Source organism: Marmota flaviventris, chromosome 7, assembly GCF_047511675.1.
Source record: "Marmota flaviventris isolate mMarFla1 chromosome 7, mMarFla1.hap1, whole genome shotgun sequence".
NCBI classification, from domain to species: Eukaryota; Metazoa; Chordata; class Mammalia; order Rodentia; family Sciuridae; genus Marmota; species Marmota flaviventris.
Genome location: NC_092504.1, coordinates 83229419 through 83255026, shown reverse-complemented (window position 1 = coordinate 83255026; position 25608 = coordinate 83229419). Strand labels below are relative to the sequence as shown.

At 34.0% G+C, this 25608-nt stretch overlaps 2 protein-coding genes across 2 annotated transcripts in view; both read right to left on the bottom strand.

The window, feature by feature from the left end:
- Ndst4 (N-deacetylase and N-sulfotransferase 4) overlaps positions 1-25608 on the bottom strand; it is a 241619-nt gene that overhangs the window by 179953 nt on the left and 36058 nt on the right. The window lies entirely within an intron of this gene.
- Positions 20986-21384, bottom strand: LOC114092862 (large ribosomal subunit protein eL21-like). The gene has a single exon (XM_034636143.2). It carries the CDS (start codon positions 21382-21384, stop codon positions 20986-20988), a length of 399 nt encoding a protein of 132 aa, XP_034492034.2.

Genomic DNA, 25608 nt, shown 5'->3' with positions numbered 1-25608 from the left:
AATTTAGTATATATTTATTATATTAAAATGGACATAGTGTCATATCATATAGGTATATATATATTAATATGTGATTGAACTGTAACACAAATGTCTCTTAAGGTCTACTTATTTTTTATAGATTAAAAGGCTGTTAAAGCATGGACATATCATAAAACTTTACCATACTGAAAATAATATAAATTGATGATTACAAATCAGATTAAGCTAGTAATAATTTATACTCACAAGTAAAGCTGATATTTCATTGAAATCAGTTAGGTATCTCACATTAAATGCTCTTAAGCCAAATTACAATATTTACATGTGTGCCGTACAGCAGAAATTTCATCACGTTAACTAATATAATGTGTAACAGATTTTTTAGAAGATGGAGGTAAAATTCTTAGTATAAAATTGAAGTAATTTTAGTTTAGTTTATGGAATCCTTTTTCCACATGAACAATATGAAGGCTGCTACATTTAAGAACTTTTAACAATATGTATTTTAAAATTGATGATTTGTTTTTGCAAGCAATTTCAGCTGCATTACTTTAACTTTAAATTATTTGTTTGCAAATAGGGTAAAAATGAAGACAATTCAATTATATAGAGAGTTTCTATAATTTTTGCATTGAAATAAGTAATTTATCCCTGAATGCAAGATAGACTATAACTATCCATTATCACTTGGTACTTTGGGCAGAGTTTTGTACAACATCCAGGAACCAACAATATCTCTGTGGCATATGTGTCATTTCATACTATTATATGTGACAGATGTGTGCCATTCTATATTATTTTCTGAGGATTGTAAGGTTCAGACTATTTAGATGATAAATTATAGGACTATGACAATAAACATGGAAAGCTCATTGTCCATGTCAAATAAAAATATCTATCATTTTGGCAATACTGATTCTGCCTATTCAAGAACACGGGAGGTTTTTCTACTAAGATCTTCTTCAATTTCTTTCTTCAGTGTTCTATAGTTTTCATTGTAGAGGTCCTTCACATCTTTCATTAGGTTAATTCCCAGGTGCTTTATTTATTTTTAGGTAATTGTGAATGGTTAATTCTAATTTCTTTTTCACCTGATTCCTTATTGTGGTATAGGAAAGCAATTGATACGTATATTGATTTTGTATCTTGCTACTTTACTAAATTTGTTTATTAGCTTTAGATATTTTCTGGTGGAGGTTTTGGGTCTTCTAAATATAGGATCCTGTCATCAGCAAACAGGGATAATTTGACCTATTCTTTTCCTATTTGTATTCCTTAATTTCTTTCTCTTTCCTGATTTCTCTGGCTAGAATGTGAAGGACTATGTTGAATAGGAGTGGTGAAACTGGACATCCTTGTCTTGTTCCTGTTTTTAGAGAGAATGTTTTCAGTTTATCTCCATTCAGTAGGATGTTGGCCTTGGGTTTGTCATATATAGTCTTTCCAATGTTGAGATAAGTTCCTTTTTTCCCTAGTTTCTCCAGTATTTTAAATGTAAATGGGTGCTATAATTTATCAAATGCTTTTTCCTGCATCTATTGAAATAATCATGTGATTCTTGTCCTTAAATCTATTTATGTGATGAATTATATTTATTGATTTTTATATGGTGAACCAATCTCGTATGCCTAGGATGAAATCCACTTGATAGATGGTGCACTATCTTTTTAGTGTGTTTTTGTATGCTGTTTGCCAATATTTTATTAAGAATTTTTCCATTTATATCATCAAGAATATTGGTCTGAAATCTTCTTTTCTCGATGTATGTTTGATTTTGGTACCAGGGTGATACTAGTTTCATTGAATGAATTTGGCAGTGTTCACTCCTTTTCTATTTCATGGAATAATTTGAGGAGGATAGATGTCAGTCCTTTTTTGAAAGTTCTGTGGAACTCAGCTGAGAATCTGTCTGGTTCTAGGCTTTTCTTTGTTGAAAGGTTTTTGATGTTCTCTTCAGTTTCATTGCTTAATCTTGGTCTATTTAACTTTTCTATATCTTCATGGTTTAATTTGGGCAGTCATATGTCTCTAGGAATTTGTCAATATCTTCTACATTTTCTAGTTTTGAGGTGTATAGATTTTCAAAATAGTTTGTAATGATTCTCTGGATTTCTGTGATATCTGTTTATGTTTCCTTTTTAACCTCTAATTGTATTAATTTGAGACTTCTCTCTTTCTTTTGGTTAGTATGGCTAAAAGTTTACTAATCTTGTTTATTCTTCCAAAGAATCCAACTTTTTGTTTCATTAATTCTTTGTATTTTTATCTTCAATTAAATTTATTTCATCTCTAATTTTAATAACTTCTTGTCTTCTTCTGATTTAATATTATCAAAATGACCATACTACCAAAAGCATTATACAGATTTAATAAAATCCCCATCAAAATTCCAATGAAAATCTTTACAAAATTATAAAACTCATATGAAAAAAAATTTAGCAAGAAAAGATTAGCTGGAGGCATCACAATACCAGAACTCAAATTATACTACAGAGCTACAATAATAAAAACAGCATGGTACTAGCACCAAACAGACAAGAAGACCAATGGAATAGAATAGAAGACACAGAGACAAACCCATGTAAATACAATTAATTGGTACTGGACAGAGGTGCCAAAAATATACATTCGAGTAAGGATAGTCTTTTCAACAAATGATGCTGGGAAAACTGTATACCCATATGTAGAAATTTGAAGCTGGACCCACCATGTCTCTCACCCTGCACAAAAGTCAACTTGAAGTGGATTAAAGACCTAAGAATTAGACCAGAAACTCTGCAACTACAAGAAGAAAATGTGGACCCAATACTACATTATATTGGCATAGGAACCAACTTCCTTAACAAGACCTCTAAAGCACAAGAAATAAAACTAAAAATCAATAGGTGGAACTCCATCAATCTGAAAGCTTCTTACAACAAAGGAAGCAATTAATTATGTGAAGAAAGAACCTACAGAACAGGAGACCTTTGCCAGCCACTCCTCTGATAGGTTATTAATATCCATAATAAACAAAGAACTCAAAAAAATAATACCAGAAAAGCAAATAACCCAATAAATAAATGGGCAAAATAACTAAATGGACACTTCTCAAAAGAAGAAATACAAATGGCCAATAAATATCTAAAAAATGCTCAATCTCTTTATCAATTAGTGAAATGTAAACCAAAACAACATTGAGATTTCACCTTATTCTAGTCAGAATGGTATTATCAAGAATATAAATGATAATAAGTTTTAATGAGAATATGGAAGAAAAGGTACACTTGAACATTGCTATTAGGACTGAATATTAGGGTAACCACTCTGAAAGCAGTATGGAGATTCCTATAAAAAGAACTAGGAATAGACTCACCATCTGACCCAGCTTTCCCACTCATTGATATATATCCAAAAGATCTAAACTCAGCATACTATAGGGATATAGCCAAATCAAGTCTATAGCCGCACAATTCACAACAGCCAGACCATAGGATCAACCTAAGTGCTCTTTATGAAAGAATAAAGAAAATGTGGCATGTATAGATGATGGAATATTATTCAGTCATTAAAAAAATGAAATTTATGTCCTTTGCTGGTTAATCGATGGCACCAAGGACTATTATGCTAAATGAAATAAGTGAGACTCTAAAAATCTTAGCCAGGTGCAGTGGCGCATGCCTGTAATTCCAGTGGCTGCAGAGGCTGAGGCAGGAGGATCTCAAATTCAAAGCCAGTTTCAGCAATGGTGAGGCACTAAACAATTCAGTGAGACCCTGCCTCTAAATAAAATACAAAATAGGGCTGGGGATGTGGCTCAGTGGTTGAGTGTCCCTGAGTTCACTCCCTGGTACCAAAACAAACCAAACCAAAAAAAAAAAAAAAAATTCTAATGTTATATATAACTATTGAACCAATAAACTATCTATCAATACAATGAAAAAGTAAAAGTTACCATAATGTAAATATTTGGTCTTCCAAAAATCATTTTACCTTTCAGAAAGATGTGTCAATACCACATCTGTTTTTTTTTCATTTAAAAGATAAATGCTGTTTTAGATAATAACTATATCTGAGACAACATTCCTTCTGTATACTTCTTTCCTCAGTTGTGTCTTTGCTTGTTTACTTGTTTCCTTCCTTTCTTCACTCCCTCCCTTCAGTCCTTCCTATCTTCATTTCAGTGTAAATATTCCTTTAACCAGTCTAATTCTTGTTCTCACCTACCACTTCTCCTGAGTCCTACATTGACAGAAATGACAACATAGGTTCTTGAAAGACTCTTCTCCTGTGTAATACTTAGACTTTACTTATTTTAAAAAAGGTTTTTGACATATTTACACCAAATATGTAATTCTTAGCAAATTGCTAACTTTGCTTAATGACTTTCTTAAATTTATCCTCAAAACAAAATATGAGGTTTTTTTTTTTTTTTAATTCATGAGACTGTAAATTCCTTTTCAGATTTATGTGAAATTAAAGCAGGTGATCTATGATCCATTTATCAAGGGCAAACCAACTAAAATGAAAAGGCCAGATATTGTGGCTCTTCCCTGGAACTGCAGCTACTCAAGATGCTTAGGTAGGAGGAATGCCAGTTGAAGGCCCATCTGGGTAACTCAGTGAAACTCTGTCTCAAAAATCAATCAAACAACCAACAACAGCAACAACACAAATAACAATAAAGATGCCACTGAGTTCCAAATTTTGAGCTGGGTGTGTAGATCAGGGTAGAGTGCTTGCCTGATATGTGTAAATGCCCTGGGTTCAATCTACATTACTGGGGAAAAAAAAGAAAGAAAGAAAGAAAGAAGAAAAAAAAATTCAGAATGCAGGTGACCTAGTCTAATCTTGCCACGTGGATCTCCTGGTAGATAAACTGATTAGATTTGCCAGAAGGAAGAGAGACCTTCTTAGATAGGCCCTGAGAATGAGGAAGCCCTGGCTGAAGATTACATATTTTAATTAGAACTCAGCATGTGTGAGAAGTGACCTCCTGCAGAATGGCATGTGAGTTAGGAAAGCCTTGGTGTATAAAATGAACACGTTTCATAGTTAGATTGTCCCCACTGTGTTAGAAATCTCACCAGTCTTCCTTTGGGATGTCATCAGATTGGACAGAGTGCCACATCCAAGCTGAGATCAGCCTTGAGAGCCTAAAACATTCTCTGCTCCCTCTGAGCCTCCTGATTTCCAACAGCCTTGTTGTTATTTGGTAAGTGTTACTGTGAGAACACCGACTAGGACTCAAGTTAGCCTGATTTGATAGTCTGATCCTGCTTGTTAGCTCAATGCCTCACTTGGAGAATGTCTGACTTTGAGGAGCCAGGGTATATTATTTTCTGATAATATTTTTCTTGTGAACACAGGGAAATGAAATGTACACTTAAATACAAACTTTAAAGAATATTATTGAGAGTTCCTGACAGAATTTAACCTTAAGGGAGAATTCAAGCTTACAAGTACAATTCCATCTCTGTCATTGTTCTTCATAATGTTTGTAATCAAAGAATTATTTCATAAAATACCATTAGCTTGCTACCACATGAAAAGAAGGTATTGCATTTCTAGGGTTCATATATCTGTGGTTTATAATTATTCATCAGTGCTGAAATAGGGTTTAGTGTACAGAGATATGATTTAAAGTGCTGTTTGAAATTTTTATTTACTTTCAAACATATTAATCCAAGTTAAAAATAAAAACAAATATTTATTCAAGGTTTATGCTTATATGATATGACATAATTGATGAGAACTTTAAAAATTCTACAAAAATATCTATAGGTTAAACTATTCCTGTAGGGCTTATTCCTTTCCATTATGGTGTCACTTATACTAATACTTATATTACCATTGAACTGGTATTGTTGTCTTAAAAAATAATATTTGTGTTTTACCATTCATGTTATTAAGTGTTAGAGTGCTTTTTTTTCCTAAAATAGTCCTTTATGTAGTTCTAGAATAATAAAACTCTATTTCCCTTTCAATTCTTTTGGTTAGCCACCTGTAACACTTAATTTGAATTGTCAACTTGATTGGATTAAAAGATGCCAAGGTTTAAGAGGATTATGGGTGTGTCGATGAAGGTGTGTGTAAGAATGATTGGCATAAGGGATAGCCAAATGAAATGGAGACCCTACCTAAGTGTGGGCAGCACCTACCAATAGGATGATAGCTTGGATGGTATAAAAATTGGAAGAACAAGGAAGTAGCAGCAGATGCAAGCTCTTATTCTTCTTTCACAGGTTGTTGATTACTGGTGAAATTGTCTGAGGATATCAGACTCTCAGTTCTTCACTCTTCCAAAGAAGATTCAGACAGTGATTCTCCAGAAGCCATCAGTCTTCTACTAGGGTAGCACTCTTGGTCCCTCTTATTTTGGGGCTTTAGCCTCTTGGACTGCAAAGCTACTGTTCTTCCAGCACTCCAGCCTGCAGATGGCCATTGTGGACTATCAGCTTCTGGTCTCTTAAGCCAACCTACACTTATATTATATATACTTACATTATGCATACTAAACAATAATAACAATAATAATAATAATAATAATACCATTCCTGAGTCAGAGTTTCAGGTAAATTTTGGACAAGAATTGCTAGGGAATGGTGCCTTAACTAATAGGTAGTTTAGTATTATTAAATCTAAATCTCAGGGAAGAAAAGTTTGCACAAATAGAACTTTGGAATCCTTTAGTCTATATGTAATTGTTGAAACTCTTGTCTACTGAGCAGACTCACAAATATGAAAACTTAGAATAAAAATTGCAATGGTCATTACTGGAGCAGAGAAAGTAACATTTTAGGAGGAAATATTAAAATATGATAATAATAAAAAATAATCAAAGAAAGAGATAAGAAGATATCATGAAACGGGAAGACTGCTGCATGTCTAATTTGTGAAAATAGCAAGTTTCAAGAGAGTATCACTAGATGAAGTGATGTTTAATGTCACTATAATAAGATATGAAAAAGACTAATTGGGAATAGGAATTAGGAAGAACTTGGAGCACTTAGCAAAAACAGTTTTATTACAAAAATGTGGTGGAAGCCAGACGACCTTGGGTGAGACTTCAGCATTGTATTTGTTATGATCCTCACAGGAAACATGCCAAACTAAAATGAGGATAACTGAAGGAGAATTTAATAAAAGGATGATTTACAAAAATGAGGGCAGGGAATGTAAAAACCACAAAGGGTAATACAGTAGCATAGGGCCCAGAAGCAGGGCTTTGTTACACTTATAAACCTGAGGTCATAAGGAAGGAATATTTACTAGAACTGGAAGAAGAATAATTCTGCACAGTGAGTGTCACCTGAGAGAGGTAAGAAATTCTTTCAAGATACTTCCAGGGCAGCAAATTCAAGGACAGCAACCCTACAGGGAAGCAGACATCTTTATCTCACTTTCCCTGGGCAATTCTTCTATATGTATTTCCCAAGGCCAAAACCTAATTGGAAGTTATCTTACCAGATAGTTCATTGATGTAATTTGTATAGGGCAGTGTGGATCTTTAACACGCATATAAGTTATCCAGCACAAAATACAATGAAAGGCAGTATTAAAATCAAGAATATGTTACTGTTTAAGGAAGTGTTAATAAGGAAGAAAATAAAATAATTAGCTTCAACCAGAAAACAATGTTTGGATAAAGACGGGCTTTTATGGTAGAAAAGCATTGAGCATATTAGTAGGTTATGACCAAGAATCCCATAGAGTAGGCCCAAAACACAGGAGCAAGAGATACTTGTTAGTAGAAAAAAATTCCAGAGGAGACAGAGATGGGATTAAGAACACAGTTGAAGAGTTTGTTTTGAACAGGAAAATGGTGCATCCTCCTTTTATATTTTAGAAGAAAACACAAAGATATAATCATATTTAGATATATTTAATGTTTGGGAAATATTATGCTAAGAGATATCATCTATGTGGCCTTTATTTTCTTCATATGATACAAGGAAATTATAAAGTATAATTATGTTATCTTTAAGAAAAATAAATGAGTAGAATCTTAAGTAAATATACTACAAAGCCACAATATTCTTCTCCCACTTTCACAGTCCTGTGATTATCTTAGAATAGCTTATTTACTCATTTGTAACAATAGACACCACAGATTGTCATATTAATTTGATTGTGCACATTGGTACACACACACACACACACACACACACGGTAAAAGAAAAAGTGATGTCTATATTTGCCAGATTTCTGTCACTGTGCAAAATACCTGAGAAAATCAACTTAAAGGGGAAAGATTTATTTGGGTTCATTGTTTCAAAGGATTCAACCCATGGTAACTTGGTCTCATCGCTATGGGCCTCTGGCAAGACAGAACATCATGGTACAAACTGTGTGATACAGCAAAGGTATTCATCTCATTGTGACTGAGAAATGAGAGAGAGAGAGAAATTGGCTGGAAACAGGGGACAATCTTCAAGGACATACCACTAGGAACCTACTTCCTCCAATCTGGCCTTACATCTGGAAGTTTCCATGAGCTCCCAATAGAACCATAGGCAAGCACTATGGCGTCTGGGGAACATTTTAGATCCAAACTCCAACAGTGTCTTGATCCTTCTTCTTTCCCCCGCCCCAGGTGTAACAGAATTCCTAAGACAAGATGAACAGGTGATCTATGAAAACCAGAATTTTTTTTTTTTTTTTTTTTTTTTTACATAGTTCTGGATGCTGGACAGCCCAAGATAAAGCACCAGGCATCTGGTGAGGATGTTTTTTTCTGTGAATTCACATGACAGGGGTGAAAAACTGACCTCAAAAGCCCTTTTTACCCTCTTCCATTAGGCCCACCTCTCCCCAATGTTACATTGGGGATTAAGTTTCCAAGACATGAATTTTAGGGGACTGTTATGGTTTAAATATGAGGTGTCCCCCCAAAGCTCCTGTTAATGCAGGAATATTCCGAGGGGAAATGATTAGATTATAAGAACCATAACCTAATCTGTCACCTTAGTTTGAATGAACTGAATGGGCAGTAACTGGTGGCAGAGAGGGTGTGGCTGGAAGAAGTGGGTCACTAGGGCTGTGTCCTTGAAGGTTTCATCTTCCCTGTGGCCCTTTCCCCTGCCCCCTGCTTTCTTCCTGCCATGGGGTGAGTGGCTTTCCTCTCCCCCAGGCCCATTTTCCATGATAAGCTGCCTCATCTTGGGATCAGAGCATTGGAGTAGGCCATCAGTGACTGAGACCTCTGAAACTGTGAGCCTCAAACAAACATATCCTGCTCTAAATTGTTCTTGTTGGGTATTTTGGTCTTGGTGATGTAAATGCTGACTAAAACAGAAGCTGGTACCAAGAAATGGGACATTTTCATGACTAACCTGACCATGTGGTTCAAAAGCCTTGGGTGCTGGTTTGCAGGAAGAATTTTGAAGTTTAGAGATGCAAGCTGGAAACACTTATGCCTATTGTAAGCAGAGTTTAATGGGTGATTCTGATGGGAACTATTGGAATGCTAATAGAAATGTAGACTGTGCTCTTGAGGGAAATGAGAGCTCTTTTGGTGACTGAACTGGCAGCCACCATATTATATTTCAGCAAAGAACTTGCCTATATTTTCCCCATTTTTTGAGACTCTGTGTGAGGCTGCATTTAAAAGTAACAAATAAATTATCTGGTGGAGGAAATTTCAAGATAGCACAGTATTCTGTTAGTGGCATGGACATAGCTGGTGGCTTTTAGTCAAGTTTACTGTGAGAAATGAGATCAGAAAGCAGAGCTGAAGTGTTTTAAAAACTTGTGTTTTGGCCAGAAAAGTGGCTATGTATTTGTTGAAAGGATTACAGACCCATAAAGAGATGCTAACTAGTTTGCCTAGAGACAATAGGAAAGATGCCTGGAGAGCATCACAGGAATTTGGGAGACTACACCCACCACGGGCCCCAGAAGAGAAAATTCTTCTGAAAAAAAAGATGATTGGGGAGGTGCTCTGCTTGGCTACCTAAAAAGTTGTTTCACCAATGCTGAGCCATGAAGGCACTGGGGTCAATGCAGTCTTGTTTCCAGGGGACCCAACTCTTGTGCAATCTGGCAGCAGACGTTGGCTTTATCCACGTGGTACTGGTTTTGCAAGAATACAGGATGCTAAAGTTAAGGGGTCATGGGGGCTTCCACCAAGAATTCAAAGGAAGGCCTGTGAGGTCAAGCAAAGTGTAGCAGGATTAGAATCCCTGTGGGCTGCCTCTGAGAGGGCAATGTGAGAAACTGCAAAGGTGAAGCTGAAGCTGGAATGGAAACCCAGGGAATTAAGAGATGACAGTAACCTGTAGAGAAAAGCTGCTCACTGTGGGGAGGTCAAAGCCAAAGGAAAGACCATGCACCCTGAAACCAACAAGGGCAAAGGGGCAGAACTGCCTAAGCCCTTTGAAGAACACATCTCACAGCTATGTCCTAGATGTGGGGTTAGGGGAACTGTTACACTGCTGGGTTTCAATCTTGCTTTGGCCCCCTCCATCTTTTCTATGCTCCTATTCCTCCATTTCAGAATGGGAATGTTTACTCTGTGTCATTATATATGTAATGTGTTTTATAGAGACTCATAGCCAATATTTTGCCTTGAATCTTATAGAATTCTGGGACTTAGGCAATGCTAAAGCTGTTGGGACTATAGAACACTTGGAGATGGACTAAATGCATTTTGCATTGTGAAATTAAAGTGAACTTTTGCAGGTCATGGACAGAATGTTATGGTTTGGATATGAGGTGGTCCCCAAAGCTCCTGTTAATGAAGAAATATTTCAAGAGGAAATGATCAGCTTGTAAGAGCCATAACGTAATCAGTCACCTTAGTTTCAGTGAATTGACTGGGTGATAACTGTAGGCAGGTGGGGTGTGGCTGAAGAAGGTGGGTCACTGGGAGCAAGCTCTGAATCAGATCATCTTCCCTGGAGTCCCTTCTCCCACCTCCTTCCTTGCTGCCGTGAGGGAAGTGGCTTTCCTCTGCAAGGCCCATTCTCCATGATGTGCTGCATCGCCTTAGGCCCAGAGCACTGGAGTTGGCCACCATGAACTGACACCTTTGAAACTATGAACCCCAAATAAACTTTTTCTGTTCTAAGTTGATCTTGTCAGGTAATTTGGTCACGGCAAAGCAAAAGCTGAGTAAAACAGAGACACATTCAGATGGCAACAAGAGTTATTATTGACTAAAAATCTCTACGACACATATCATAAAAGGTAGAAAGATATTATGAGATGGTTTATAAAAGCAAGGTGGGAAAAAGACTTTAAGTCAGAGTAGGTGGATGGAATCTCTCACTGAGATTGATGCTCTAAATGTAGGCAGTAGGAGAGAGAAGATGAGCATATTAGAACTCATATTGTCAGAGAACTGAGAACTTAAGGTAATGGGTCTTGAACATATTTAAAAATAAGAATAACCAGGAGGGCTAAACATGCACATTTAAAACTCATTTAATTTAGAATTGGAAAACTGTTATCTTCCAAGGTAATTGTAAAGAGACTGGTCCAGGTTCTACTTTGAAGTTGACTTGTAAGTTGATGTTTAGGGTAAAAACGGGAATTGGGATACGGGAAAACTGTGAGAGAAATTAAATTTCTGTGGTATGATTTGGAAGTTTAGGCAACAAAGAAATAGGTGGAGGTCCATGTGGCCAATCAGACAGATGCTCAAATTAGGAATGGGAACAACCAAATGTGCTTAGTAAAAGTACCAGTAATATTTGGAGCAGCAGTAAGCAATTAGAAGAATGGTGAATTCACCTATTGGGCTGGATACATTTAGTTATAGAAAGGGCTATAGAGAAAATGGTGTCCCTTAGAGATTCAGTTTTCAACAAAGGCAAGTTAAGGGAAAGGCATTCCGTGGAAAGGTTGAAAGTGTAGGAAAGTTAGTTCACAATCAAATGGACATTGCAAGAAATGTAGTGGAAAATCTGTAGTTGGGAGTGGAGAATGATTTTGTGATAAACCATGGATAAAAAAGCACAAAGTATGCTTAAATTTTTTTCTCTGAAAAAGAACTAAATAAATACATTTTACCTGATTGTATTTGTTTTTGTTATTACTGCTTTATTTTATGCAATTAAAAGAGACAATAATGTAGCTATATTTTTGTGTGAAAATTCAATATCAGAATACTGAAGACAAGTACTTTGAATACTTACATATGGAGAGAGAAAGGGAAGTGACACATTTGTAGACATCCATTAGGAATTACTGGTTAGCCACAAAATACCAGGAACACTTTTCTAACATAAATTAAAATATGAAAGTACAAAATAGGGTATGATCAGAATCATAAGTTTTATTATGTTAATGCTGAACACCTAATAAATTCTTAATGATATTTTCAGATGATGGTCTTACACAGAAGAAGAAGTGACAAAAGAAACGGAGTAGTTTGAGTTTATTCTGACCTACACAAAAATACTTACTTTCAATGTCGGTTAGTCAGAAACTATAGGTCACAGTATCCTGCATTATGGAATAAAGAAGGAAGGAAATTCAAGCAGGCAAGTCAGACTCTGGGAAAAACACTAAAATTGGAACATTTTCTTTTTATCCCATGGTCAGGGATTCTAGCCAAAACATCAATTCAAAAAGGTAAGAAGGTGATAAAATAGAACCCTATTCGTACAGTTGAAAGTAATCACATCAGCATTTTTAAAGAGAGGTACATAAATAAATCAATTTAGTTGTTTGGAAAGATCTCAATATTTAAAAAATGGGTGTAAGAGAAAATGAATAATATGTCATTAGGGATGAATATAAAACCAGGTCATGTTTCTGTAAGAACAATGTTACATGAGGTAAATAGTAGGTTTCATGTTTTCACTTAGAAAGGGTGGGTAATTCAGAAAAGAGCTACAAGAATATTAAGAAAGCATGATATCATATCCTGTAAGAGCTGGTTAAACAACTGCAGCCAATGTGACCAGCTGAATTAATCCTTTCTCTTACAATGTCTTCATCCCATCTCTGATGTATCCTGCTTTCTAGTATCTCCTTAGATTTTTCTCTTTCAGTTTACAATCTAGAAATAAGAAAGGGCCTAACAGTCCACCTGTCATCGGACACTCACTCTTTAGAATGTTTCATCCTTTAATGCCTGGAGTCCTCAACAAAACAGAAAATGTCGCATAGCACATTTTGTTAAATTTGTTTTCCTAAAGAGGACTTAAGGTTAGGGCTGAAGACCAGGAACATCAGAAATTAATTTTGCTATCTCTAGAAAGCAGAATTAGGAACACCTGTAATAGAAGACTCAAGATAAAATAACGAATGGAGTCCCATCTATTATAAAATGTTGAGCTCCCCATCCTTGGAAATTGGAAATTTTCAAATAGATTTTGAAACTATATAGTGACTTTATAGAATCAGTAAATATGTGAATATATATGTAAATATTTATGATGGTCTGGAAGACCACAAAGTTTTTCCTGTTCTAAGGTATGCAATCTGCTTCCCAATATGCAGATAAAAAATTAATTCTCCAGTTAAAAATCAAAATGCTCACAAGGTACAATCTGAAAAAAAAATGTGAGTAGAAAAGAATATCTTGTATTACATTCATTGTTTTCTTATCTTGCTTCAGATTTAGTTTTTCAGTGAAATTGTGGTTAATCTCCAGTGCTGAATATTTGCTAGACTACTTTCTTGATGTTTTCCTCAACAACTTGCATAATTCTTGCCTCTATAAATACTATTAATGTTGTAAGCAAATGTTTCCTGTCAATTTGTATTTCCTTGACTACAAGCAAAGTGTTACCTGTCTTTTTCAAATCTTTTTGCCATTTATTATCTAATTTAAATTTTTTTTTCATAATATTACCTTTGTCAATTTATACATAGAAGTTTTAAGGATCCTAATGTCAATTAACTTTATTCTTAATGCAAAATTTTGCCATTTTGAATAGATAAATATATCTTTGATTTTGAAAAACTATTTCTTCATCATGTTGATTACAATGTTTTCTTTTGTGTTCTTATTTTTAATATTCAACATTTTAATCCACCTATTATTTGATTCATTGGGTGGAGTAGGAACTCTCTTTTGATTTTTCTTCCCCCAAATCAATTTTTTTAATAATACAGAATTTTTTCATCAGTTAGGATTGACTCGTTTGTCATGTATTAAATGATAATACTCATTAGAGAACATACTGTTGAAAAGCTGCATTAAAAAAAAAAAAAACTACCAGCAGCAGGTTGTTTCATCAGTTTTTTTTTTTTTTTTTGTGTGTGTGTGTAGCTTTTGAATAACACTTAAAAAGCACTTAAAATTATGTTTCTTATGTAATAAGAAATATAATTTCAAAGCACCAGTTTAGGATTTATTTAAATTAGAAAATAAGATTATTCTCAATATGTTAGTTGATGAATTGCTTAAAACTTTTGACAACTGTGAACAACTTAAAAGCTCAATATTAAATTAATTGTGCTCTGATATTTATATATTAATTAAATTTTGGTCCTGAAGTTGAGACTCAATATTGTGTACTGCCTTGATATATGGTAAAATAGGAAGGGCCTCCAATGGCAGAATCAAAAGTGCCCTCGTCACTGTGCTCTAGAGGAGGAGATCCCTACCTCTAAAACCTTCTTATTATAGGGATATTATTATTGACACAGTTCCTGCTGATTCTTGAGTGTCAGGTTTCAGTCTCCTGACAACCCATAAAATCATTCACACAATTTCTCCAACAGGAACCAGGGGCACTAGAAAGTCTGATGGTTATCTTTTCACAATTCCTAGCACTTTTTTTCTGTTCTTTTGCATTATACTACATGATAATTTCTCCTCCTCCTCCTCCTCCACCACCTCCTCCTCCTCTTCCTCCTCCTTCTGCCACCTTCTCCTTATTCTCCTCCTCCTCCTTCTTTTCTTCCTTCTTCTTTCCCACTACGCCTGTTTTTCATGTCTTTATTATTTAAATTATACCACCTTGTTTCTTCCCCAAATATGCACATCAACTGGATTTTTACTCTGCTTTTTAGTGTAAATCTAAAATAAATGGCTCTGTGTGTTTTATAATGTTTTCCTTTCCTCAAACTCTGAGTGAATTTGACCAACAAATTGCAATCCAGCTCTTTGTGTTTGGCTGTACCCACAGCCTCTGGTAGGAATGACTCACTTAGCAATGGGGTGAAGATTAAAATAATGTTACAATATTATGTAACAATTACTAAATCTTTTCAACATTTTGAATCATATTTGAAGTGTTAACGTAGTAATATTATATAGAAAAATACTCAGAATTCAAAAGTCTGCTACTTCTAAAAAAATGCCCTAATCTGGGATAAAATATAAAAACAATATTTACTTTTCTAAGTTTTATTTCATTTTTAATTGACACAATAATTGTACATGTTCATGGGGTATGGTAGGAAGTTTAGACTTATCCATATGTTGTGTAATTATCAAATTAGGGCAATTAGCATATCCATCAATTGTAACATTTCTCATTTCTCTGTGGTGAGAACATACTCAATGCTTTCTTCTAGCTATTTTGAAACATGATATAGCAGTTATGAAACTGTGCAATTTTATTCTCAAATATAGGGAGCATCAATGATCAATGGTTTTAACTTTTAATGTTCCCAAATTCTACTACTTTCAGTTGCAGAAAACAGTAAAATTTTCAGTCATTATCTTGTCATTTTAGTTACTTGAAGCTTTGATTTGTTTATCATAGAGTTAACATCATCCTGTTAAATGATAGTATTTAAGAACTTTCAAATTTGTGGTAGAAATAAGATTGTGTATAACTTACAATTAAAGTAACAAAAGAAATAAATTTCAACAGGTAGTAATTTTATGTGAAGAAACAGAACAGAAAACCTTACAGGATTATGAAACATTAAAGGCTGTAGTTGAAGTGATAGACAAAGTCAACATGGTCATAGGTTACAAGCTGATTCTTCAAGAATAGAACAGAGAGAACACTATGAAAGGCAGGGATTGTATGGACAAGGGGAAGTAGAAATTATACAAGAGGTAAGCAGAAAAAAAGTGTCATGTATTTTGAAAATAATTTGTAGTCACCACTCAATTTAAATATTAAAATAGATGTCATGCATATTCTTTAAAATACAGTAGCATAATTTTAGCTTTAAGAGAACATAATGAAGGCCTTAATTGGCTGATTTTCATTCTATATTTGTTCCTTCTGAGCTTCTAGTTAAGGAGTAGAAGTATCCCACATATGTGTGTATGCATGTGATAATCCAAACATAATGCAAATATATCACTTATATATGACCATAGAAATACCATGTTGATTTATAACTCCCTGCCCAGTGTCTCCTTTGTCAGTTGCATAATAAGTGTGTTAGTGAAAAAAATCTAATCCATTCTATGAAAGTCAATTATAGAATTCTGCTTACAATGGAAAATGTCATTACCAGTAAGGATACAGAAAGATAATGAGAGCATAACTTGGATTTATCTTTTACCACCTTATGCAGGACAAGATAATTGGAACTGTAAGCTTTTGAGTAGTTGTCTTTGGAAACAAAGATTCAAATAAGTGATTAGATTTCTTTCTTTCTATGATTATTTATTAAGACATAATAGTCTTAATTAAATAAGAATTACTAAAACTAAATGTTAATTGTGTTTTTATCATAAAAATTGTACTTCTCAAATGAGAACGATATTTTCATCTGCTTAGAAAATTTTCTCTAAGTTGTTTACTATATGATATTTCTTAATATAGCTTTTCCTGTAGCAGATATTTGCAATGCCAGGTGCCTATTATTTTAATATTAAAACATCCCAGATCATAATATTTTATAGTTATAAATTATTCATGTTTAATATAGTGATTTAGTTGTTAATATATATTTAATATAAAGTATATTTTGTGTAATTTTAAGCAAAGTAATTATAAGTATGCATATATATGTTTACTATGATCAAACCAGTATAAATACATGAGGAAAGAAAACTATCAATAGCAAGTAAGTATGATTTATAAAGTATTTTAAAATAAAGAATTTCATATAGTTATTTTAGTAGACTGATAATAGAATCTTTCCTAAGGAATATTTTGCAAAAGAAGATTAATAACATTTCCAAGGTTACATAATAGACAGATGTCAAAACCAACATTCTACCCTGGGTTTTTGTCTAGTGTGTATCATTTCTAAATTTAGAGAACCAGTATAGACAGCACTTAATAGTATACGAGTAATTTACCTCCTAAGTGCTTGACATCTAAAGATGGTCTTATATGTAAATATATTAAGATGAAATGGTTTTAGATAGTAAGAAAATTCTCAAACATGACACTGGTATTCAATAAGGAATGCAATTATATGATATCCTTCATAATTGTTTATTTTCATATTGATAATTTTTCATCAGCAATAATATAGATGAAATAAAAAGCAAAAGTTAAATAAAATACATTATAGGAAACAACTTTTATATATTATTTATCTTGATAAACTGTGCTGTGTTTTAAGAGAGAAAGGGGAAAATGGGGGAAGAAGAGAAAGAATGTTTGTGTTACAAGAGCTTTCATGAGAAGGGGAACAGAATTCTTTAATTAATATCAATAACACTGTGATTCCAGGGCTGCTTCTCCTTTCTAAGGATAGTAGTCATTAATGTTCCTTCCACACGGGAAAATTAGAGAAGAGAACATAATCTGTAACAGAAAATCACTAAAATGTAGTGATCCCAGGAAATGCAGTCAAGAGAAGTTATATCAAGGTCAATGAAAAAAAATGTACCAACAGGGATGACAGAGATTATGGATGGATTTATAATTGGAATATGATTACTAATTTGTGTTGTCACACATGAGGTGAATTTTGAATTGTATTCATGACTGCTAATTTGTGGATCAGAATTTGAATCTATAAATCTAAAGCAAACTCTAAATGATATAATTTTATCTTTTAAAATTTCTATATGCAGTCCAGCAGTGTGGAATTGTGTTAATTTTTCTTGCTATCCTGTTATGTGTGTGTGCATCTACATCTGTATGTATATGCCTTTCTCTTTGGAATGTTCTCTGTGATCATAGGCTTCTTTTTAGTGTAACTCTGGGCATAAATTTAGTATCTGGAACACTGTCCATGCTTGAAAAATATTTTCAGAATAAATTTTTAAAAAATGATCTGAAGAACTCTCTTTTAATAGCTGAAGGCCAAAGTTAGGATCCTCATAATTCTGATCAGTGTCAGTCTGAGTCATCATCATTGATTTAGATATTCAACAACAAAACCGATCAATATCACACCTACTTCAGTAGCCTATGAATACTTTAGAAGAAATAAATTCAGAGTAGGGAGGAATATGTGAAGAGAGCAACTAGAGAAGGAGAGAATGACCTGGTGGAGTACATAAGTCATCAAATGAAACATCTGAGGTAAGTTCACAGGTGAGTTTTTCTCTGTTAATGTTTTGACTTCAATTGCTTCAGAAGCTAAAATCAGAAAGTGAAGATAAAATCAGAACTCAAAACCTCATGTACCTAAAATAGACTAACATTTAGTGAGTCTAGAATCAAGTAGAGCGGCTGATATGCAACCCCTTTTCAATTGCTATTTGTTGAGTGAATGAAAGAAGTCAAACTGGATTTTCAATTACCATGTCATAGGGGACTGAGAAACTATAAACAGGCAAGGCAACAATAAATTTTACAAAGTCCAATAACCTTTCCAACTTTCCCATGTTTGTTATTGCCTCGCCTTAGTATCTTTATAGAGTTATTGGCTAGGAAAATCATTACAATTAGATTTGTTCTTAACTATAGAGACAGGGGAAGGCTGGGGAAAAGGGTAAGAATATGGAAAAAGAAGGAATGATGAATGCCATCAAAGACAGTGAGAAGCCCAAATCTCCCTGATCTTCTGCAGTAAAGGAGAGACAGGGAAACCCACCTGGCTTAACACCCATTCATTAAATCACACATTCAACAAATTAAAATTCCCCAAGGGACCACACCTCTAATATCAATATTATGTTATCATAAATGACTTGTGGTTATTTATTTTCAAACCCTGTTAAGCATGTGTTTTAGCAGGTGATTTTATTTTCCCCATTAAAAATTAAGTTATAAAAAAAATTATTCTAACATTCTGGTGGCAACAGTACTCCTTTTTAAAATTCCCATAAATTAACAGTAATTAGTTTAGAGAAACTAAAAATCATGGGTCACATTTAAAATTCAAGTAAGAGAATGAGCCCGTAAATGAACACCACAAAATGTGTAGACAGGATCAAAGTTCCCTCAGTAAAAGACTCAGGCAGTTTCAGCATCTGTAGGAAAAGAAATAAGGGAAAGCTTCAGGGGGTGTGAGTCCCCTAGAAAAGAATACCACGTCACTGAGTGCCAGCCAACTTTACAAGAACTACTGAAGCTGGAAATAATTTTACCTGTATTTCATTTGACAGGTGAGTCAAAGGGATTCACTATAAAGTTTATAGTGGCCAAAGATTTGGGTATATGAATCCTGGAAATAACTGAGAGTTACTACATCCAGATTGGACAGATTATACAGAGAGAAAATCTAGTGGGGAAAAAAAAAAACCTGTTAGTAGTAGAATACAAATTCAGCAAGAAGTGAAAAGGAAACAAATGCATTGATAAAAGTGTGCATGCGTGTGTTTGCATGTGTGTGTCTGTGCACACGTGCACACCTATGTTCATGATTTGACAAGACTCAATTTATAGAAATTACATAAATATGTGCAAATAGAATAACTCATTTATTAGTAGAAATAATATTGACGCTATCTTACAAAGCTAAATCTAACACATGCTAATTGTCTCTCTGTATTACTATAGATCACTATCTTTTAGAGGAAAAAAATCAATGTATACAAAAGTATGCAGTGTGTAATAACACATCCATCCATTCATATGTATATATCCACCAACATTTGTATATAATGTTTTCAGTGACACTGAGAAATATACAAATTGCTTATTTGCCAAATCCCATTATGTTATATGTAACCAATATGTAAATATATAAATGTATTTGTTCTAAAATGTATAACAATAAGTCAGAAGCAGTTTTGAAAAAGTCACCTATAATGAGATTGATGCAATAAAATGGAAGGCAGAGATAAAAGCAAGCTGTAATTGACTATTCCTGGTTTGTTTAGAAACATGCAACTATCTTACATAATTTTTTAGAAATCCATTCTCTAGAAGGGAGACCAATAGGGTAGAGGAAGGAAATCAAGAGAGAGGGAAGAGGAGAGGGCATGGGAAAGTATTGGGGAATGAAAACTTTCAAATTATGCTTTCTACAAGTACATATATACCAGAGTAAATACCTCTAATATATGTGATTATAATCTATTGATAAAATTATTTTTATTATAGAAGGGAAATATGTAGAATAGAGAAAGCAGATTAGAAGGAGGAAGGGAAAGAGAAAGTACTGATGAATGAAATTGATCAAATTAAGTACATATACAAATATGGCATAATGAATCCCACATAATATAAATATAAAATATAGAAAAAAATTTTCAATAAATAAATTTTATATTGATTTTTTGAGAGAAATCTATAAATATTAAAAAATCAAAATTATAAAGGAACACAAATGTGTATCCAATTGATATAATCACATATTTATAATCACATAGGAATGCAACACCCAAGCCCTTAGAAACAAAATAACTTCTCTGTACCTACATATGTAACATATATTTAAAACAATAAGAATTAGAATAGAATTTGTATTCTTACAGTAATCACATCCACATGGTTATTCTAATAAAGTGATGTTGGTATCATGGAGCTTTGACAAATAACTCATGCAAGCTCGTACTTGTCCATAGTACAACTGAGATCTCTCAGCATGGGAGAAAGGAGATATAAGTATGAAACACAAAAATAATTGTTCCTGTTTGAGATGAAAGGACCAAGAGTGACACTAATATTTTTTTTTTCAATTAAAAAAGCATTTTATAGTACACGGGCCTTTATTATTTTAATTTTAATTTTTTTTACATTTATTATGACATGAATTCATAGGGAATAGGTTCCAGTAGTTCAGGCTCCTTTCCATTTGTTCTCACAAAATGTGCTTCTCTGTGTGTGGGGGGTGGGGGGGAGCAGGCAGGCGCTTCACCTGAACCCAGGTACCTTTCTCTTTGGCTTCCTTCTTTTTCTGATCATTTTCCTTCATACGTTCCAGGAAGCTGTTTCGGCTCTTAGAGTGCATAATATGCTCAATACGCACATTAATTCTCTTGGCAAGAATCTTGCCCTTAACTTGCTTATTCACAACAATGCCAACAGCATGCTGGGTAACATTGTAGACTCTCCCAGTTTTGCCATGATAACATTTGTGGAGCATTCCTTTTGGAACAGTACCCATTCCCTTGATGTCTACAATATCACCCTTCTTGTAGATTTGCATATATGTGGCCAAAGGAATAACTCTGTGTTTTCTAAAAGGCCTAGAGAACATATACCGGGTTCCTCTCCTCTTTCCCTATGTGTTCATCATTTTGGCAAATTACTGGAAGATGGCGGTTCAGGCCAGAAAGAAGCGACACTAATATTAATAGTATATTTCACAGGGACCCATGAGCATCCCCTACAGCATAGTTTGTGGCCACGAAATGCCATGCCTTGAAGCAGGAGCCAGGATCCTTACAAAGTAGCCAAATCCAGTCCTAGGCCACAAAATTATAAGATGAACTTGGAACATTTTGTTATTTGTAGTAAAATAAACAGGTTCCTTCTGTTGAAGTCAAAATAATTTGAGCATCAATAATGCCCAAATAATCAATAAATTCTCAATGGATTTAAATATATGACTATTTTTAAATTCGTTATCTCTTAAAGATAATAAACACAAAAGGAAAATAATTGTCCACAGTTGGAGGATGCATGTTAACCAGAACTGCATTTTGAAAACTAGCTGCTAAAGATAAGTAAGCATTTATTTCATCTTTTTTAAATAAACTGTAGCACCGAGTAACCTAATAGTAGAGAAATTTCTTTTCATAGATTTATTGCAGCTAATGAATGGAGAAAGAATTATGACATAGTTTCACAAACCCTAATGAATTAATGGGTTTAGGCATTGATCATTAACAGCTGCTAATATCACACAAAGACAGCTGGATCTTACAGAAGCTGACAAGCCCCTTTTGAAGTAATTTTCCTTAAATATTGAACATGAATCTGATTTAGTCTCTAGATTCAATTCTCAATTTATAGAAAAGACAAACTATGCTGAAAGAAAAGCTACGAGATAAATAACAAATCACTTTTTCATGTTATTATTTTTATTAATTGAAAATAGCATATAAAAAAGATGTAATTGTTTTCAAGCTACCTCAGCCTTCCAGAATTAATTCTCCAATTCATTGAAGAAAAACTCAAACAGGTTTTTAAAATCCTCAGTATTAAATACAAGGTTGATGCAAATCAGTTCAAGGTGATTTCTGGTTAGCTGTGAGCTGACAGGCTAGCTAATGACATTCTCTGGGAAGGATTACCTCTGAATAAAATGGTATCATTGAAATATGAATATAAAGAAAAAAGATTAAATATCTTGTTTTGAAGTTAATCACAAGCTTTGATATCTTTCTCCTTTTCATTCCAAGAATGTTACTGATCATCATAGCCAGAATGTAGTGTACTCCCATTTATTTGTTCTTGACACATCACATTACATACACATGAGATATCTGAGTCCCTGCCTATAGGTTTGAATTTTCTCAACCTTTAAACAGGAAAGACTACATCCCTCAGATATTTGTGAAGGCAACTTGAGAATAAAAACCAGGTGTTATTTTTTCTTTCTTATGAAGAAATGGCTTTTGTGAAAGCACTTATTCCGTCATTTATTCATTTAGTCATTGGTCATTTGACAAGTGTCCATTATATGCCAACTGGAGATAGAATGATTCACTTATTATTATTTGTTTTTGAACAGCTTTACTCATCATGTGCTGAGCATCTTTAAAACATGCAGAGCTGTGATTTGAACAGAGACATTAGCTCCAGATTCTATCTATATCAGTGCTTTCCAAACTTTCGCCATTCATGGTAATTTCAGTGTCTCAGTAATTTATTTCATGGAATGAAAATACCCAAATAAATGTCTTAGAGTTTCCTTATTATACATTTAGGCCCCCAAACTTAATAATAATAATAGTGTAGGTGGTGCCTCACAGGTGTCTCTGTATTTCTTTTACAATATCTTTCAGATATTGAACAGACCTTTTGGTACTTCTGCAAGTTTACTGTGTGCCCCAGGATGCCTAGATGCACAGATTGGAAATGAACATCAGCTAGTTTAAGCTCTACACATGCTGCTTGAATATAAAAATAGTTCCTACTCTCAGTCTGAACCCTGACAACAAAGATTCCCAAAATGTCCTATCAGTTTTAAAAATTATGTTAAAAATCATAGTTGTGAAGATAAAACTTTAAAAAATAAAAACAAATTATTAATAGACACATACTTTAAAGTTTGACTCTCAATCATGGTCATAATTGAAATATTAGTATATGTTTAAGAGTTACAAAAATAAATCCAAGAATCTCTGTTATACAAAAGTGGTATGATAAAGTATACAAGAACATAGGTTTTCAGAGATAGGAGGGCAGAAGTTATGATCCTGAATCAGCCATTGCATACCTAGGTGATTGCAGACAAGCTACATAATGTCTCTTGGTACCTCAGTGCCCTCCTCTGTAAAATGGAGAACATAACATTCAACTTGCAGCTTGTTATCCTGATCTACATAAGATGCCAAAAATACTTACTGTTTGGCATTGGTAATGAGATAAATATTGAATAAATGAAATAACAAAAGGATATAATTAAAAAGTTGACTGCAAAAGCATTATTTGAACAATATAATCAAAATGCTATAGTATTTCAGAGTGGTAGATGTTACTGCTTGAAGGGTCTCAGAATATTATAGAACTGACTTTTGAGAGTAACTTAAGAGCAGTGACTCAAAATATTTTTTAATCATAACTTCAGAAAATATCTTATAGGCCTCATTAATACTTTCTATAATTTTAAGGAATTCACACTAATAATCTAAAGTGTCTGTTTCCTCCTGTTTACAATCTACTAAATTATTTTCATGTTCCATAGTTTGAAAGATACTATTTAAAACATGGGCAGAAATAGAATTGTATCTTTAACTGCAGAATCAAATAGTAGATAGTTAGGGACTAATCCTTCCAACAGGCTAGATAGGCTGAGAGCCTGCCACTACTATTGCACAAAGATCTGGAATAAATTATGATGGCCTATATGTTTCACATTGTTGCACTCACTAAAGAGAAAATTGATTCCTCAGCAGTAACACCCGCCTCACCTCCTCCAAGCACACATCAACAGTAAGCTGTGCAAAAAACAATAAGGAGAAAGCACCTGAAAAGGGAAGGGTATGGGCAAGTTTGTTTACCGTTAGGGAAAATGTCCATGTTATTGTCATGCAGGAATGAAAAGTAAGTCTTGGAGCCAGGCAAAGCAGAGAATGTCTGCTAGAGATTCTACATTAAACAGAGGCCTAGGATAAAAGATAAATCATTCCAAGTCAATTGGAACTACTCATTCTGGGAAAACTTAAATTCACTGTGGCTGAAAAACAGTTCCAAGTTTGGGAATTACACATTTACGTAGATCAATTTCAAAACCAAATTACCAAACCTATACAGGAAGAGGCCAAATGTACCAAACCTCTTCCTTTACAGGAAGAGGATACCATAAATATTAAAGTCAGCAAGAAGGAAAAAAACCCAACCAACCAAACAAACAACCCCAAAACATCCAACAACAATAACAGATTGAGCCTACCATGAATGCCAGATATTGAAGGAATTATGTTAAAACATCAAGAATGTAATTATGTATGAATTAAAGAGATAAAAAAAGATTGGGCAAATTTCAGAGAAATAGCTTATAAAGGAAAATATACTAAATCAATAATAGTGATGATTCACATTGGATTGCAATGGCCAACATTTTATACCCAGGATATGTGGAAGAATTAAGGTCTATTAAGGGCTAGCAACAATGTGAAACATTTGAGAACATTTTTGGTGTCCTGGTGGGAAAACAAAGTTGAACAATCAATTTGTAAAACGATTTTTCATTAATACTGAAGATGATTACGTGCAACTCAAAACTTGTCAATTCTACATCTAGAAAAACTCAAATGATGTCTAATAAGAGCAACTCACAAAAATGGGACCACAGGTTTTTACATTCTCAGTGTAAGGATTGAAGGAACTTAAGTCTATGGGTCATGGGAAATAAACACTACAAAAGAAAGGGAACTAGGAAATTTGCCTAGGTGGGGGAAGAATTTGGGACTTAAGCAAATCTTCATGTAGGTTTTAAGTTCAAAACCATGCTAGCTATTTTGTGCAAAAAAGTACCCTGATCAGGCAATTTGGTTTAAAAAATAAAAAGATTCATTTTTGGTATCCCTAGGAGACTGACAGCAATAAATGTACACCTTTAGAGGAATTCACTTCAAAAGAGTTCTCTAGTAGTTGCCATAGGCATGATCTATGAAAAGAATGGGCAGGCTTTCAGGCATGGAGGCTATACACAGACCCTCTCTCACAAGGGCTATCCTGCTATACTAAATGTCTGACCCTGCAGAAGTAGAGAAACTGACCTTCTTATCACCCGCAGAAGACTCTTTTGCTT

Excerpts from the sequence above, each read along its gene's own strand:
- LOC114092862 (XM_034636143.2), bottom strand. The coding sequence starts at position 21,384 with ATGTTCTCTAGGCCTTTTAGAAAACACAGAGTTATTCCTTTGGCCACA.